Source organism: Metopolophium dirhodum, chromosome 4 (genome assembly GCF_019925205.1).
Source record: "Metopolophium dirhodum isolate CAU chromosome 4, ASM1992520v1, whole genome shotgun sequence".
NCBI classification, from domain to species: domain Eukaryota; kingdom Metazoa; phylum Arthropoda; class Insecta; order Hemiptera; family Aphididae; genus Metopolophium; species Metopolophium dirhodum.
In genome coordinates this window covers 23,876,992-23,895,021 of record NC_083563.1, presented here as the reverse complement: position 1 = coordinate 23,895,021, position 18,030 = coordinate 23,876,992, and the positions used below count along the sequence as shown (strand labels likewise).

The 18,030-nt window shown below is 26.7% G+C and overlaps 2 protein-coding genes and 1 pseudogene across 2 annotated transcripts; 2 read left to right on the top strand and 1 right to left on the bottom strand.

The window, feature by feature from the left end:
- Positions 1-252: 252 nt before the first annotated feature.
- LOC132943709 (adenine phosphoribosyltransferase-like) lies at positions 253-3,714 on the top strand. Its single transcript, XM_061012769.1, has 5 exons — positions 253-685; positions 755-916; positions 1,516-1,753; positions 1,847-1,925; positions 3,381-3,714. The coding sequence occupies exons 2-5, from the start codon at positions 822-824 to the stop codon at positions 3,515-3,517; spliced, it is 549 nt and encodes a 182-aa protein (XP_060868752.1). The 5' UTR covers positions 253-685; positions 755-821; the 3' UTR covers positions 3,518-3,714.
- Positions 3,715-7,532: 3,818 nt separating this feature from the next.
- Positions 7,533-11,332, top strand: LOC132943425 (adenine phosphoribosyltransferase-like). Its single transcript, XM_061012413.1, has 5 exons — positions 7,533-7,747; positions 7,821-7,956; positions 9,269-9,506; positions 10,328-10,406; positions 10,537-11,332. The coding sequence occupies exons 2-5, from the start codon at positions 7,865-7,867 to the stop codon at positions 10,671-10,673; spliced, it is 546 nt and encodes a 181-aa protein (XP_060868396.1). The 5' UTR covers positions 7,533-7,747; positions 7,821-7,864; the 3' UTR covers positions 10,674-11,332.
- A 2,101-nt stretch (positions 11,333-13,433) lies between these two features.
- Positions 13,434-14,208, bottom strand: LOC132942630 (uncharacterized; annotated as a pseudogene).
- Positions 14,209-18,030: the final 3,822 nt, after the last annotated feature.

Here is an 18,030-nt window from a genome sequence, read left to right as displayed (position 1 = left end):
TTCACTATTCACATGACGTGAACGCCGAACGCGTATCGTACGTATGCCGTATGGTACTCGTGCGTTTTCATTTAAACATTTTAAACGGCTGGCGGCATTTGTATCAATTGTATTCTGTAGATTAAGTACTTATAAGTCTATCTAGTTCTAGTATCTATAGTCGTGTGGTTAACGAATCAAAACAAAGTTAACGGTTTTGTACTTTTGTTTCCAAATTCCAATCAGTAATTCATTATTCCTAAGTCGGTGTGTGGATGTATCTAAATCATTTATTGACTTGGTCAATTTGACTACTATTACATTTTGCTGATACCTACCTTAAAAAAATTTATATAAGTCGGATAATTACGACGGTCTATTATATTATAAGATAATATTATGATTGTTTTGACTTTTGAATGCCACGAATTACAATTCAATTCAGTTTAGAGATAAAATTCCAAATATCAAATCACGTATACCTTTAATAATTGCGTAGTTATTTTCTTAGAGTGTTATCGTAATTTGTGATCGTTTACTACAGTAGTACAATACCACATTATTATTGAGTTTGAATTTTTTTTGTATTACTCTGTTCCACATTAAAATGTCATCAATGGCTATCAAATTCAGATATCAATAAATATTAAATACTACTCAGATAGTGCTCGAGAATCTTGTTCGGTGTTCTATAAAAAAAAAATTGGTACTTTGGTGCAGCAATGTTTAATCAATTTTAATACATAATTAACATTAAATTTTATTTCAATTTTAGTTACGAATTTAAGATCAAATAATTTTGTTACAAGAATACAAGATTCAAATCTACCAATACATTTATCATGACATCAACAATTACATTGGAGGATAACATATTAATGTTACAACAATATGTTGAATATTTTCCAGACTTCCCTAAACCAGGAATCTTATATAAGTAAATACATGTTTTACTTACAAATTAATTTCTTTAAGTATCTATTTGAAATTTGAGTAATTATATGAGCTTATTAAAATAAATCAGACATAATAATCAATTTGTTAAATTACTTCCAATGCTAAAAATTTAAATGTATAATTTTGAAGATTTTCTTTTCTCAAAAAAATATTCTACGTTTTTGTAAATCTTATAATGTTTCCTCGCTATACTCAGTATTTAAAGGAGTTGCATATTTTATTATTTATTTAATATTTAACTTACAAGAACTTAATATTTATCAACGTTAAAACCAATATAGGTCTGTTTAATGTAACATTTGCTATATGATTGTGAGTGGAAAGAACAACTTAATAATTTTTTCTTTCTTGCATGATATTTTTTGTTTTTATAATCTTACTATAATTTTAAGATAATAAAAAATATTACAGATGTTTCATTGTTTCTTTATAAGTTAAAAAGTACACAGAATTATTATTTTTTTAATATTATGACTAAATTCAAAAACACTAACCACAGTAATTCTGACCATTATCACACTTTAGAATTTAAATATTTTAAATATTACAATTTACAGAGAATATATTTTTATTTTGCAGGGATGTATTATCATTGTTAAGCCACAGTGATGGAATAAAATTGTTGGAGAAAATATTGAAACAAATTTCTGATCAACTGCGTGGTAAAGTTGACTGTATAGCGATGTTGGAGACTCGTGGTTTTATTTTTGCTCCAATACTTGCTTTACAACTCAATGTACCATGCATACCTGTTAGTAAAAAAGGAAATTTACCAGGTCCTGTCATTGAAATGTCATATATTTTGGAATATGGAGAAGTAATTAACTATTATAGTACTATAATACAATTGCATTCATAAAAATTAATTTGTTTGAAATTTATTAAAATAATTTTATATATTTATACTCAGGATATTTTGACAGTACAATTAAACAGTATTACAAAAGGACAGAAGATATTCATAGTGGATGATTTCCTTGCAACTGGTGGTATATACAACTTATTACTTTTTACAATATGTATTTGTTTGATCCATAATAAGATATGGTACAACACATTTAAATTGACATATTCACAGTAACGACTTAGTATTAAAGATTATATTAAATATTTATTTTCTAGATCATAAGACACCTTATTTCTTTTTTTTCAAATTTTCAAATACAAAATTTTAATTAAAACTATTAACAGCCTATTCACAGAAACATACTAAGAAACATAGTTTTAAGATATGATTAAATTTACAAAACTTTGAAAGCACTGCTAATAATTCTATACTGGGTAATGTTGAGTCAATATTGACACCTTACTATTGTCTATTTCTGCTATTATTAAATACTTTTAGGATATATTATAGTTCAATGACTGACCATCTGGCCCTCATTCCAGTTTATACCAGCAATTTTTAATCTGGACGTTGCTAATTCTTTGGTGGCTAGTTGATTATTTAGGTTTGCTAACATAATATAAAATAACATATAAGAAAAATTATTTAAGGTTCCACAAAAAAATAAAATGTTGAAACTAAGCGTTAGGGTGAGAATTATTTTACATTTTTTAATTATAAAAAGAAAGCTTTATGCATCAATTTTAAAATTTATGGTTATCAAAGATGATTAATAAAATAATAATTAATTATATATTTTTTTTTTTTTTTTATTATTGGTTAAGCATCAACTACATAGGTTATTAGCTTACAGGTGTTAATTAATTGATTATATTATTTGGCATATGCTTAGCTATTAAAATTACACAAATACTTTGTTTCTTTCTAATTTGCTTGTTAATAATAATTAATCCCTAAAATTTATTTTTATGTGCATTCTAATTTCAAATAATTCAATAGCAATTTCTTTTTAATATTACATAATTGTAAATTAAAATGTTCAGATATTAAATAAATAAATAAAAGGTAATCATTTTTATATTAGATTATTTATGTATCTAATAGCAGTAACATATCCAAAGCTTAATCAGCAGCCGGGTAAAATTTAAAAATTGTATTTCACCTGAATATATTATATCAAAATTACTCAGTAATAAATACATTTATTATTAGATTTATACACGGTTTTAAAATATTTAACTAGTAATTTAATTATTATAAGACAACATATATTTTGTAATTTTCCAATAGAGTTTCTTCATTTAACTTAGTTTATATTACCCCAAGTTAGAGGGTATCCACACTGGTGGGCCTCCCTACTCACGCCATTTCATGTTAAGTACCTTATATTAGTTATCAAATTTACTTATTGTGTTGTATATAAATATTACAGATTAAAAATACTCTATTTTATCCAATAGAAAAAAAAAAACTTAATATATACTAATTTATTACTAATAAAAAAGAAATTCTATGCAATTCACTACCCATGTTTATTTTAAAAAGAAATTGCAGTGTCAGTATGTAATTTAATTAAATGCATTTTGATTTTTAATAGGTACATTAGAAGCCGCTTCAAAGTTAATAGAAAAAGCAGGTGGCGAAATTGTACAAGGATTGGTATTGATGGAAAAATTAGAATTAGAAGGACGTAAAAGATTAAATTTTCCAATGATATCATTAATGTCTGAATAATTTTTGGAAACAAACTGTTTTTTTTTATATATTTTACTATGTGTAATAAATAATTTAATAACCATATCTTATAGATATTATTATTAAAATCATTTTTATTTACAAAAAAAAATTGTACCTTTTGCATAAACACAATATTATATAAATATTCCATAATATAGTTGTTAAATAAAAGTGTAATTGAGTTTTCCAAAATATTGGTTGAATTAATATATTTTTTTACATTGATGGATTTTAATTTAAAAGACATCTACTTATTTATAGTGTATATACAATATATTATATAATACACCATATTTTGTTGATTTACAAACTTGGTAATAAGAATAACTAATAACAAATAATAGTTGTTTTTTTTACTGTTTAATTGTGTACAGTACTATGTATATTAAAATTTAGTTTTAGTTTAGGTCAAATTTGAGTTCAATTCGATTCTGAGCAGACATGTAGACATATTATAGACCTACCTTTTAAAAATTTTGGTTTTTTTAAATTTTATTTTCAATATTTAAATTTGTCATAGAAGTTCTCAAAGTTAGAAAATTTTATGTTAAATATTGTTTAAAATTTATGGTGTCGTAGACCGTAGTCCATACTTACAAATGTAGTATTAAGGTCTAAAAAGATACATTCTTTCCAAAATTGGTTTTTTTTTTATTACTTTAATAAGACATTTCTAGCCTATAAGGCTATCTGCATCTATGGATAATTAGTAAATTTAATTTTTGACTTTTTTAACATGATAATAATTAAGTAGTAATAATAGCGATAATAACAATAGTGTAACAAATTGGTATGCGTATACCTTGGACAAAATCATAGATTCTTAAGTTTTAAAGGATTGAACTATAATTTTTATTATCTACTTAAAATAAACTATATAATCCCTATACTGAATTGTGTAGGTAATTTATGATTTTTAAGTAATATAATTGAATTTTTTTTATTTCTTGTATATATCAATGTAAATTCAAAGATACATTGTATTTAAGACCATTAATTGATTTAAAAAAAAAAAATTGGACAGTTGATTTAGGGATGGCGAAATAAACCCATGTATAGCTTTATTATATAATATTGCTAATATGCATAAATATTTTTAATATTTTTCAACTACTATTGTTACAATATATCTGGAGCCTTGTATTAAATGTTAACGCTTTTTTACCCAACAAATACAATTTTATTGACAATTATAGAAATAAAAACCTACAAAAATTGAAAAATTAAAATGTCAGTAAACTTTTTAAAACGAGTCAAAATATTTTCAAAGTTTAATGGCGTACAGACTATGAAAATATAAACATTCAGTGAAATTTTCAAGTAGTTACGGTCATACGTTTATTAATTACAACAAAATAAGAAAATCGTTACATGAGAAATAGAGTGAATATCAAATGTTGTAAAAATATGAATTTCAAACGCTCATAAAAATTTAATTTAAGTTTCTTCTAGACATTTTTTTTTTGATAAAGGTAGACAAACTTATGAGTAATCTTATATTACATTTTCAAATCTTAGATTTAAAAAAAAAAATTTTTATGAATTCTCATCAAAATAATTTGCTATTTTTCGTGATTTTTCCGTATTTTGTCAAAATTTGAACTTTAAATGCTTATAATTAAAAACTGTGACTAAGGATTTTTAATTTTTTTCATCTGCCTTTGAAACAATAACCTAGGAGCTTTCTATTAAATTTTCAAGCTTTTTTACTCAACAGATAAAATTTTATTGATATTTATAGAAAAAAAAACTAAAAAAATTGAAAACTGACAATGGCCGTAAACAGCTCAAAAAGAGTCCAAATATTTTCAAAATTTTATGGTGTATAGAAAATGCTAATATAAACATTCAGTCAAAATGTCATGTCCCTACGGTCATTTGTTTTAGAGTTACACCTAAAACCAAAATCGATTTTCTCGAAAACAGATTTTGCGTAAAAATTCCAGTTTTTCCTTAATTTTTCTTTTGTTTTTCACGTCGCTTGTGAAAACTACTGGGAAATTTTAACTTTTGACCCCCCAAAGTACCAACTAGATTCACTTTCCTATCAGAAAAGTTACTGTTGAAGAAAATCCAAGCACTTTTACTGTCCTAAAAGGTGATGACAGACACAAAAATAAAAAAAAAAATAAAAAAAAAAAACACACATCATTGTAAAATCAATACATTCATCGCTTCGCTCAGAATCTAAAATTGAAAACTGAAAATGTTTGTAAACTATTTAAAACAAATCAAAATATTTCCAACAAAATATGTTTTTAGTTTAAATATTTCGAATTTATAAGCATAGGACTCAGATTTTTATATATGTATAAATGTATTAAAAAACCAAAGTATGTAAATGTATATGTAATAAAAAATGCAAAATGTACAATATTTATACACAATTAAATATTTAAATCTTATTTTGGATCTTGATTGACATTAAATCAGGTATACCATAATATACCTACATACTCAAATTGTCGAAGTCGAATGCTCGCCATGATTTGGTCTTAACACAGATTTGTACCGACTAAAAGTACGCTCTATCCCAAATATCATATTTTCAATGTCCAAAGCAGTGACGTGGACATGATTTCTGAAAGGGAGGGATCAAAAAAAAAATCTAAATGGGAGGGGAAAATTGGAAAATCTTTCACTTTTTCAAATTTTTTTACTATGATAATAAAAATCTAATGAGGCGGAGGTTCTGAGTTTCTGACCCCCCCATCCACCTCCCCCCCTTGTATACGCCCCTGTTCTAAAGGAGTGAGCTCAGCCTGTAATAATATCCCATTTATTTCGCAATGGATATTTTTGATTAAATTTAGGCAGTTTAAATCGGGATTTTTATTTAATAATCTACTCATATTTTCTTGTGCAGTCCGCCACTACCAGGCCTTACCGAGGTTTAGTTCAAATTAGTATAAATTATCCATAACGACCATGAAGTAGATACATATATCATGTCTGGTATTATTTTATACATCATGCACTAAAATAAACACGAAGTTGTCACAAAATTACGATAAGTTTATACAGTTGACAAATACAATCGTATATTATTAAAATGATGTAAATATGTAAGAAAAAAAATTATTGAGAAATATGTAAAATTATGTTTTATGACGAAATATGTAAAAATATGTAATATCAAGTACCTAGGTATTGCTCATTTTGTTACATCATTTGAAACGAATTTATCATTTGCCCAAATTAAATAATTTAGTTACAGTAAAAATATGTATGTACATATAAATATTAGCCTCAGTCATAAAACCTACCTACCTATTACCTATAGGTAATCATTTATTAATAGTAACTTTTGAGTCAAGACCACCTGTAGATTAGTGTGAATAGGTTCGTAAATAATAAATAAGCAATACCTTAAAATTAATCTAAATGATTTAAAAATGTCATTGGGTATATAAAATATAATAATATAATGATGGATACTGGATAGCCAGATAGGTATATAAAAGTTTAAAGAATTTTACGAATAATATTTTTGAATTTAAAGTTACAAAAAAATAATTATAATTGTTTTTCTTTGTTCAAATATCTAACTTGGTCCAAATTTGAAATTCAAATGTCTATAAAAAAAATTGTGCTTAGATTTGTCAAATCTGATTTTGAGTAATAATTCCTGTTTTATACTAATTTTTTTCCCCAATTATTTAGAAAAACTGTAATGAGGACTTTTTTAATTTTTAATTCCCTGTAGTATATAATTCAATTTCCTACCAGAAAATATAGGTACCTATTGGAGTTGAACATCAAATTTTTTTTTTCTTCTAACAAATCGTGTATAAATATTAATTAGTACATACACAAAAAGAAAATTAAACATCAATTATCAATACATCATTGTAAAATACCACGGCATTGATCGCTCTGTTCAGAATTTATTATCTTAAGTCGTTATAAAAAGTGGCTATTATACATAGACTTGACACGTCATGCTACTAAACTACTGTCTAGTGGACTCTTATCAGTTATCAGTTATCAGTTACCAATGAGTTGTATTATACTTGTATTTATTTATTTTAAATGTTGCTGAAAGGCCGAGTCAATTAGTGTGGCGTCTTATTGGACTTTAGAGCGATATGCAATTTATCGGAGTCATGACGTGTCGTCATCATTTAATCCATTAAGATAACATCCACACAAACGCTAGCAAATTGATCGTCGAGAATATAAACGTTAATTTAGTGGCAGACTTTGAGTGGATACTGTCAGCACCAGGTAATTTTCTTTTGATTTCAACATGTGTAGTGATTATTACAATTTTGACTTGTTCCGTCCCTGGTTCTTATAGGATTGTTCGTGATCGTTGAAGAATTTCTACTGGAGTTAATTAAAATGTCGATTACTAGTATTGAAGATGATGCGCTAGCATTACAGAGTTACATCAAGTCATATCCAGACTTCCCTCTGCCTGGAATATTGTTTAGGTGGGTACTTAATTTTTTGTTCGATGAATGATGATATCACTTTTACAATATTTTATGTCGCTCCTGTAGTTATTATAATCTATTTGAGTGCTTAATGTTTGTTATCTACCAACCTTGAATATAAGAAAGAAAACATTATCTATCCCTCTTGTTCTTCATAACAAATCACTTGTTTTCAACCTCAATCAATCTACACGATTCACTTCCTTTGGATTCCCAGTCACACTGGTATTCGAGGTAACGAGATTGCTGATATTTTGGCTAAATCCTCCTCCCGTCTAATTTGTCCCTCTCTTACACATCTACCACATTCTGACTTTATCCCATTTTTAAAACACTACCAACCTAACCTATAGTCTTCCCATTGGCATAACTTACCTGCTGAGTTCGCTTCGAGATACAGACATACAACGCCTAATATCAAAAAAAAAACCTGGTTTAATAACTTAAATTTACAAAGGTCTCATATAGTCCATTATAATCGTTTACGGATAGGACATTCATTATTACCTAGTCACTCATTTAAACTTGGACTAAACGACTCGCCACTTTGTACACTTTGCTCACTTTATCCTAATGAGTATATATGTGACCTTCCTCATATTTTATTTAACTGCCCTGCTCTCCGACTTAAAAGACTAATTCTTTTCAACACTCTTATGTCTCTAAATATTCCCATCAATCTTTTTTCCATCTTAAACTCTAATTCTGAAACAGCTATCTAAACAATAATTGCCTTTATAAAGGAGGCTGGCTTTAATATATAGTATATATAAGTACTTAATTTTTTGTTAATCTCAATTTTATATTGTTTTATTCTTACTATGTAATTGTTAAGCTATCATAGTCTATACTAGCGGCTTTTAAATAATAATAAAAAAAAAAAACATTATCTATATGTTGATTTAATATTAAATTATTAAATAATTACTAATTATATTACGATTCATAAAAATACCTATTTAGAATAACATTATTTTACTTAATGATTTTGCTACAAAATCAATTACAATCATTGTTTTGAAAAAGCTCTATGAAAAAGAAATTAGCTAGGTATTGATCGTTTTACATTTTAATATTGTAGAATGTATAAAACTATTATTTCTGGGTTCTATGAAGTTTCTAAGGTGACCTTAGAAATGTTAACAATTTTTTTAATTGTTGGTTAAAAGGCCAGCTCTTGTAAATAGGTATATCATTAAAGTTTTCTACTGTATTTTGTATTATCTGACAATAAATCAATTATAGTTTTAATAGTGAGTTAATCTTAAATAATTAAATTTGATAATGAAATATGCAATTATATTTACAGAGATATATTCAATGTCTTCCAAAGTACTGATGGTTTACAATTGTTGAATAATATCTTGAAAAAATATGCGGTTGAAATCGCTGGTAAAGTTGACTGTGTTGCAATGTTGGAAGCTCGAGGATTTTTGTTGGGCACTTTAATGGCATTGCACTTAAATGTTCCCTGTGTTCCAGTTAGGAAGAAGGGAAAATTACCTGGAAAAGTAGCTCAACTTGAGTATAGTTTGGAATATGCTAAAGTAATTATAAATTGTATTTTGTTTTATGTTTGTGAGTGAATTATGAAAGTAATAGATTAAACTGTGTTTTATTTCATTTGATAAAATAAAATACTAAAAGATGTAATAATTGATGCCTAATTGGTATCGATATTATTAACAATTATGAAGATGTATTTCAGAATAATTGTCTTATAAATAATGTGGGTTTATCATGTTTATAGAAAAAAATTAAACTAGGTATTTTACTTTTGTTAGTAACATAAGCATTTAGTATGCATAATATTTTAGTTATCATCTTAATTTAAATGCTTAAAAAAATATAGTAAATATAAGCCCTTTCTAAAATACAAGCCTATAAAATTAAAGTATCAAATAATAAATTCTACGTTGTATACTTAAAAATAATAGTAGTTTAATTTCAATCTTTCATAATTTTCTAATCTGCATTGCAATTGAAATATTTCTTCAGCAAAAACCATATCACAAGTATTTTACTAAATATTACAAGATTTAAAAATGAAATAGAGATATATTCAGATATTAGTACAATACATTGTATTGTATGAATTATTTATCAATCTCAAACTATGTAGTTAACATTTTTGTTTATATGTTTATTGAAAAATCAAGTAAATTGTGTGATCAAATGTTGTTTTTAATAATAAGATATGTCTATTCTTATTAAACTAAATATAATTCACCTCAAAAATCGAAACATTAAAAAAGTTTACTGTCGTTTACTTCATTACTTGCTAATTTAATTTAATTAATAAGTAAATTTGTTTATACATTATATTTTAATCAAGCAAATACATGGTTTAAAATAAGGTTTGTTTTAGGATGTATTGGAAGTTCAATTAGATGTCTTAAAAGAAGGAAAAAGAGTTCTGGTCATTGATGATTTGTTAGCAACTGGAGGTATGTGATTAAATTATTTAGCTTATTATTTATTTCTTACATTGTTTAAAAACATATGAATTATTTTAAATTGAAGAAGTAGATAAATGTAGCCCACCTAACCTGCTAATTTTGCATTAATATTTTTAAGGTACTCTTGAAGCTGCTGTTCAACTACTGAGGAAAACTGGGGCAGAAGTAGTTCAAGCAGTAGTTATTATGGAACTCTGTGATTTAGAAGCACGGAAAAAAATTGACATTCCAATTAAATCATTTATTCAATACTAAATATCTTATACAATATATATAATGTATATTAAGTAAATAAATCTTTTTTTAATACAATAAATATTTAAAAAAAAATAATAATTTTAAATTGGGTGGAAGGCTTTGAACATATATATTTTTTGAGGGGAGGTGGCTAAGCATCTATCTATGTATCTCTAGTCGCCTATATTTATGATTTTACATGATATATATGTATTATTTATTTTGTAATTTTCTACTTTTGACCTACAAAGTATCAATTGGATCCAAATTGCAATCAAAAGCTATTCTCAAATTTAAAGATTTTTTCTGCTCAGACTATATTTACGTAAGTATACAGTGTAGTAACTACACCGTATACCTACGTAAATATAGTAGGAGCAGAAAAAATCTTTTAATTAGAGAATAGTTTTTGATTGCAATTTGTACCCAGTTAATATTTTGTACCTTAGACATAGACATATATACTACACAATATTATAGAAATCTGTGACTTTAAGTCATATACTAGTACCTACAATAATATGATCTAAGCAGTATGTTGAATAATATTATCAGCTTAGTATTTAAACTTAGTATTTAGCTTAGTATTTATTGTACAAACAAAATTATAAAAACCAGAGTCCTAAAAGTGTTTATGATAGTGAATAAATAAAGTACAAGTTTTCTTTTGATACCTACTCAACAACTGTTTTAATTATTTACCTAGTTAGTATTTTTATATACATCTGAAAGGAAGTAGATAGATACACTTAACATTTGTTTTTCCAAAAGTTCTGTCTTATAAATATTTTTTCAATGTTTGATAATTTTCAAACAAATTGAATGTGGACAAACGTCATAATTGATAAGGAGACAATATTATAACATCAATACCTACGTAACATCATAAAGATTATAAGAATATTCTATATTCTAGTCTTCATGGTAACATATTATAACGTAGGTATACAATACTATTATTGCATGTATGTTAAAGACACTCATCAATTCCGCCTGCTATTTCCCGAGGATTAGGTACGCATATCAAGTAATCTGTATTATTTACAAATTCTTTGTAAATTGTGATATAGGTAATATTTATTCAAATAAATTAAAATAAAAGACGGCCAGTCTTAATAATACAAAACAAGCTAGGATCATAAAAGGGTTAAAAATATTATTATGTTATAATATATAATAATATCTTTATAAAAGATAAAGGTTATAAAGGTATGTTCTTATAAAAAAGTGCCGTTAGAGCCGATCGCACCTCCTAAAATACAAACGTTTACCGGTATATTATATAGTTAGATTGCTATTTTAATCATGAATTTATTCAATAATAATGAAATAAGAAAAAACACCTTTTTAGATGTTTTATTGCCCTTTTTATTGCGTAATAATATTAATCTAAAAATGTTGAAAACATAATTTTCAACATTTACTATTTTTTTTTCTTGTTTAAAAAAGTAATACATTTTGAAAAAAACGATCTTGTGAAATTAAATTACTTTAATACATTTTAAATAGTTTTAGTTGAAGATCAGCGGAAGTTATTGTGATGGGAATTGTTTGACGTATTTGACATGCTATTATTGTTATTAATTAGTAATTATGTAACATTTTTTTCTGTATTAAAGTGTATAGAAGAATTGTCAATTTTTTTAAATAAAAAAATAACGAATTCTCTACTTATATTTTTTAAATTTATATAAAATTCAAGGACAGAATACTAAAAAAATATGTTTTTTTAATTACAAGAGTAAAACTATTAAACTGCATCTGCTCTTTTATTGTTGTTTATTACCCACTCATTTTAGGTTTAGTCAAAAATTGCGTTTAATTTGTATTATCTATTATTAGCAGGAAATCGATTTTATAATGATAACTATAGATGGCAAATTTACGGTCGTTATTTTTCTTTGACTTTTTTAGTCTCTTACAAACATTTAAACATGTCGAATGTTCGTTAATTTTTTTACCAATTTTAATAGAATTTATGGACTGCTGACTTATAACCTGTAGGCTTATGATATAGGTCATTTCATATCGATATTAATCTAATGATTCTAATGATAATTTGGTACCAAAATTTAAAAAATGTATTTAAATGTTTCACATAATAATACGTGAATATAATATTATAGTTAACCTTAACAATTTAGGAAATAAATTTCTACCCACAACAATTAATAAATATACTTACGTGGCTTCGATTTATCTAGCCCGAAATATATCGTTCAATTATCAAGCAACGATATATTTTGGTATACACTATGCATTACAAATTACAATATAATTATGCTTAATTTATATGCCACAGAAACATGGGAAATAAGTAAATAACGGTAACGAGCACACTGATAAATGTACAAAAAATGACTTGTCGAAAAACGGTCGTCGCAATAGGATTCCGATTTCCGGCTATCTAGGTATACGTAGTATGTTGGCCTTGGCACACGTGTCATATTCTATCTACCAAGAAAATCATATCTACATAAATCTACGCACACGTGTCGTATGCTATCTACCAAAAAATCCTATGCAAATCTACAAACTTACCTTCGTTACTAACTTGCTCAATAACCTGTTTGGTCGGCAGTTGTCCCATTTTAATAGCATGTTTGTTACCTAACAGTTGTTCATAATATTTCTTTAGTTTTTTACAAAAATGTTTTTTATATCTCGTAAAAACATTCTAAAACATTTTTTTTATTGACAGATTTCCACCATTCTTCTTGTAACTGTCTTTTCAAGAAGATTGGTCGCTCCTAGGTTTCCATAAGCATTCAATAGTCTGTGTTTGAGCACCTGTGTGTAGTATGTGAATCTATAAAGTTTTTGCTGTGATTGAAACTGTTTGGTGAAGAAAATCATGATCTTTAAGAGTACTGTGAGCTCTCCATACGTCTGAATAAATTCTTGTTTCAGGTTTTATTTCTTGGACAATTATGGGAAGCAATGTTTCACGATCTCTTTTATCAACTATAAAATAACCGTGCTCTAAAATATTATTTTGACGCAAGCAGCACATACCAAACACCCAAGGTCCTTGGACACGATTTCCGTAATTTCTGTTTTAGTTTTCAATATTTTGATTTTCTTCGCCAGAATCGTTTTCAAAATATTGGAACAAGAACTTGAATCAGAATAGGAATTTTCATTACCATTAGGTCTATGATCACCGAGCCGTAATCTGCGTCTGTTGTACTTTTGTTTGCCTTGGAAAAAAGACTCTTCCATCTGTGAAATGTATTCTTTACCTCCCATTTTCCCTCGATGTTTAAACTGTTCCACTATATCAATCTGAGACTGTGTGATGTTCTCTACCAGTAAATTGTTCTGTTTGTATATTTTTATACTAATTCGCCCAGCACCAGTTTAATTATTTCTCACAAACTTAGTCCACTATTATTTTTTCCATTTCTATCGATGTAAGTATGTAAAAAAATGGATTTTCTTTATGACTGGATTGACATGTTTGACAACCCTTTTTTTGACATCGTAAATATTTTGTTACACTAACATTTCCGTTTAAATCACGTTTTCGGGTTTTTTTTAAAGTTTCTTTCATTTCACTACCACATTGTTGTTCCCCAACAGAATTTAATTTGGTACACAATTTTGTGTTAGGTAATAATTCACGATCTTTTAAAAATTGTATACAAGTTTCGTCATTAAAAATACAATTTCTATATAATTCCTAGATAGCATACCTACGACACGTGTGCCTACCTACATGTTTTGTACATTAAATAAGTTTGTCACGTTGTCTTTGCATTTGTTTTTCTTATAATATAACGATGCCATTCATAGAATCTACCTCACTAATTTAAATAAACTATAGTGCGATACACCATACACGTAGGTATACACATTAATATTAATTAAACTCTAAAAACTGCAATGTTTCTATATAATTAGGTAGGTATTAATATAGTTTCTTTCGAACTGTATGCCGCCGAGCCCATCCTGTTTCGGCAGGCGTGGATCCAGCCATTATTAACGGGGGGGGGGGGGGGATTATAAATATTTGATATTATTTACTTACTGGTAAATACGAGTCCATAGATATTATAGTCATGCAATCGTACTTAATGCAATAATTCCTTTTTCAATATTTTGTGAGTAGATAAAGCCGATAAAGGATAATTATTACTATTTGTGGGTCTCCGGTGAATTTTGTTTTTTAATCAAATCATTGATATGAGATTTTGAATTTAAAAATCTCCTATGTCTAGTGATTCATTTAAATTAATTTCAGACAATTGTGGTTGAACAATATTTAATTCATTTTTTTCTTTAGACATTGGTAAAGATGACTCACAGTTTAAAGAGAGAGAACTTGGATCAACAGTAAGTCAATCATTATTTTCCACAATATTTATACGTTTATTTAAAAAAAAAATTTGTAATACCTATCGACATTTTTTCTTTTTGACATTATATTTTTCTTGTGGGCTATGGTGTAGACGTGTAGTAATGGTATAGCTGGTAATGGTATGTGTAGCTATGGTATAGTAACATCGTCCTGTCAGTACAAGAGGGCCGTAACTATATCAAGAATGGTAAATTGTACAGGTGAGCGTTTTTAATATTTTTAATAGCTTACGCAGACTACAATAATTTGTAAGTTATCTTCAGCCACATATAAGTATCACAAATTGTATTCGAACATTTATTGTAAGTTTAATGATGTACTTTTTAAAAACTTAAATTTACCAGAAATAGTATTTATTTATTAAAACAATAAATATTTTGAGATAAGATGACCTGATCGTTTTATTAACTAACTAGGTATTTAATATTTATATTAACATATACTTTTCTAATAATAAATAATTACTGATGGCAATAATATTACTATTGTATCATACATAATATCATTAGATTCTGAGCGAAGCGATGAAGGCAATGTTTTTACAATAATGTGTGATGATTTTTTTTTTGTGTGTATACACGACAAATAGTTGAAATTAAATAATGCTTCGATTTTCAACGAAAACGTATCTTTTTAGTGGGCAACCATGAATTTAGTTGGTACAAAATAAGTCAAAAGTAGACAATTTTCAATAATTTTCAATAGCGACGAGGAAAACAAAAATAAAAAAATTGAGTAAAAACGGAAATTGTACGCAAGATACCAATTTTTGACAAAATCGATTTTGATTGTTTGGTGTAAATGAAAAAAGATAACCGTAGATACATGAAATATTTTTAAATTATAAATTATTATCATTGGACGACTTTGTCAGTCAAAAATTGAAAACTGACAATGTCCGTCAACAACTCAAAAAGAGTCAAATTATTTTCAAAATTTTATCGTGTATAGAAAATGCTAATATAAACATTTAGTGAAATTTTCAAGTATCTACAGTCATACGTTTTTTTAATTACAACAAAATAACAAAATCATTACACGAGAAATCGAGTGAATATCAAATGTTGTAAAAATATGAATTTCAAACGCTCATAAAAATTTAATTTGACTTTCTTGTAGACATTTTTTTTTTGATAAAGGTAGACAAACTTATGGATAATCTTGTATTACATTTTCAAATCTTTATGAATTCTCAACTTAAGATAATTTGCTAATTTTCGTGTTTTTTCCGTATTTTGTCAATATTTGAACTTTAAATGCTTATAAATAAAAACTGCGACTAAGGATTTTTAATTTTTTTCACCTTTGAAACAATAACCTAGGAGCCTTCTATTAAATTGTCAAGCTTTTTACCCAACAGATAAAATTTTATTGATATTTATAGAAAAAAAAACTAAAAAAAATGGAAACTGAAAATGTCCGTAAACAGTTCAAAATATTTGGAAAATGTTATGGTGTATAGAAAATACTAATATAAACATTCAGTCAAAATGTCATGTACCTACGGTCATTTGTTTTAGAGTTGCACCAAAAACCAAAATCGATTTTCTCAAAAACAGATTTTGCGTAAAAATTCCCGTTTTTCTTTAATTTTTCTTTTGTTTTTCACGTCGCTATTGAGAACTACTGAGACATTTTTACTTTTGACCCCCAAGTACCAACTAGATTCACTTTCCTATCAGAAAAGTTACTGCTGAAGAAAATCCAAGCACTTTTACTGTCCTGAAAGGTGATGACATGAAAAATTTTTAAAAAAAACACACATCATTGTAAAATCAATACATTCATCGTTTCGCTCAGAATCTAAAACACACATCATTATAAAATCAATACATTCATCGCTTCGCTCAGAATCTAAAATACTAATAAAAAAAGGTGATGACAGACACAAAAAAAAAAAAAAACACATCATTGTAAAATCAATACATTCATCGCTTCGCTCAGAATCTAAAAACAAGTCAAACACAGAAAAATAAGAAATTATAACATTCAATAAGTTGAGTATTTCCCAAAATATCACTTAGAAAATGGAAATGATTAAACATAATAATATATATAAATAAAGTTTATAACGTTCATAGAGTAAAAATTAATTTCTAATGATTAGAATAAATACGCTCGGATCATCAATTATATAAATAATTTATTATCATATTAATATTTCTAATGTTAATAACAATTATATATTCGTATCAATAAGCTCCTGTTAAAAAATACCACCTGGTGTGATCGCCTGGTCCCTCCCCTAGCATCATCTAAAAACTTCTCTGGCCGAGGTGCCGCGTACCGGGAACGCATGCCCGACTGCGAACAACAGCTGACAACGCGAATAAATAGTGTAGTAATAAATTGAAGCCGACTGAAAATACAGTCCCTGGGTAGTGATATATTTAACGTTTAATATCAATTTATATTCGTATCGTACCGTTAATAAACATCGGTGCTATATAATCTTCGTCTAAATTAATTAAGGTTGATGTTGATTAAGCTTCCATTTCTATATATACATGTATAGGCGTATAGCTTAGAATTATAAAAGATTAGTTGCTTATTATGCCAATTGCCAGTAGATTAAATTAATGTCGGTTCCGCGAAATCCTTCGATCAAATTTGTTTTAATGCATTTTTCTGTTTGTATATAGGTATGTGTCTTATTATAATGAATGAGAATGGTTTATTTTTTCATTTTGGGGAAAAAACAGTTTTGGTTTGTTTAAAATTATGTTTTTAACGAAACAATTTCTTTGGGTTCTAAACAGTTTTAAGGAGCGTTTATTTTTATTTTCGGTTAAAATATTATTTCACCATGAATTTAAAGTTGTCTCCTTCTTATACACGTACGTCATACCAAATTCGTTTACTAGCTTCAATAGTGTGCAGTTAATTTTTATATTAGAGTGAAGTGACCTATTGTAAAACTTTTAGGTATAAACATATTCGGTGTTTAAGCTCCGGCTTTCATTCGAAATTTTAATTTCAAGCAAGATGTGAGCATTTTTAATTTGTCATATTTAT

Excerpts from the sequence above, each read along its gene's own strand:
- LOC132943709 (XM_061012769.1), top strand. The coding sequence starts at position 822 with ATGACATCAACAATTACATTGGAGGATAACATATTAATGTTACAACAA. Across the intron at positions 1,754-1,846 it reads ATATTTTGGAATATGGAGAA|GATATTTTGACAGTACAATT; the intron begins GTAATTAACTAT and ends ATTTATACTCAG. Across the intron at positions 1,926-3,380 it reads TGATTTCCTTGCAACTGGTG|GTACATTAGAAGCCGCTTCA; the intron begins GTATATACAACT and ends GATTTTTAATAG.
- LOC132943425 (XM_061012413.1), top strand. The coding sequence starts at position 7,865 with ATGTCGATTACTAGTATTGAAGATGATGCGCTAGCATTACAGAGTTAC. Across the intron at positions 7,957-9,268 it reads CTGCCTGGAATATTGTTTAG|AGATATATTCAATGTCTTCC; the intron begins GTGGGTACTTAA and ends TTATATTTACAG. Across the intron at positions 9,507-10,327 it reads ATAGTTTGGAATATGCTAAA|GATGTATTGGAAGTTCAATT; the intron begins GTAATTATAAAT and ends GGTTTGTTTTAG.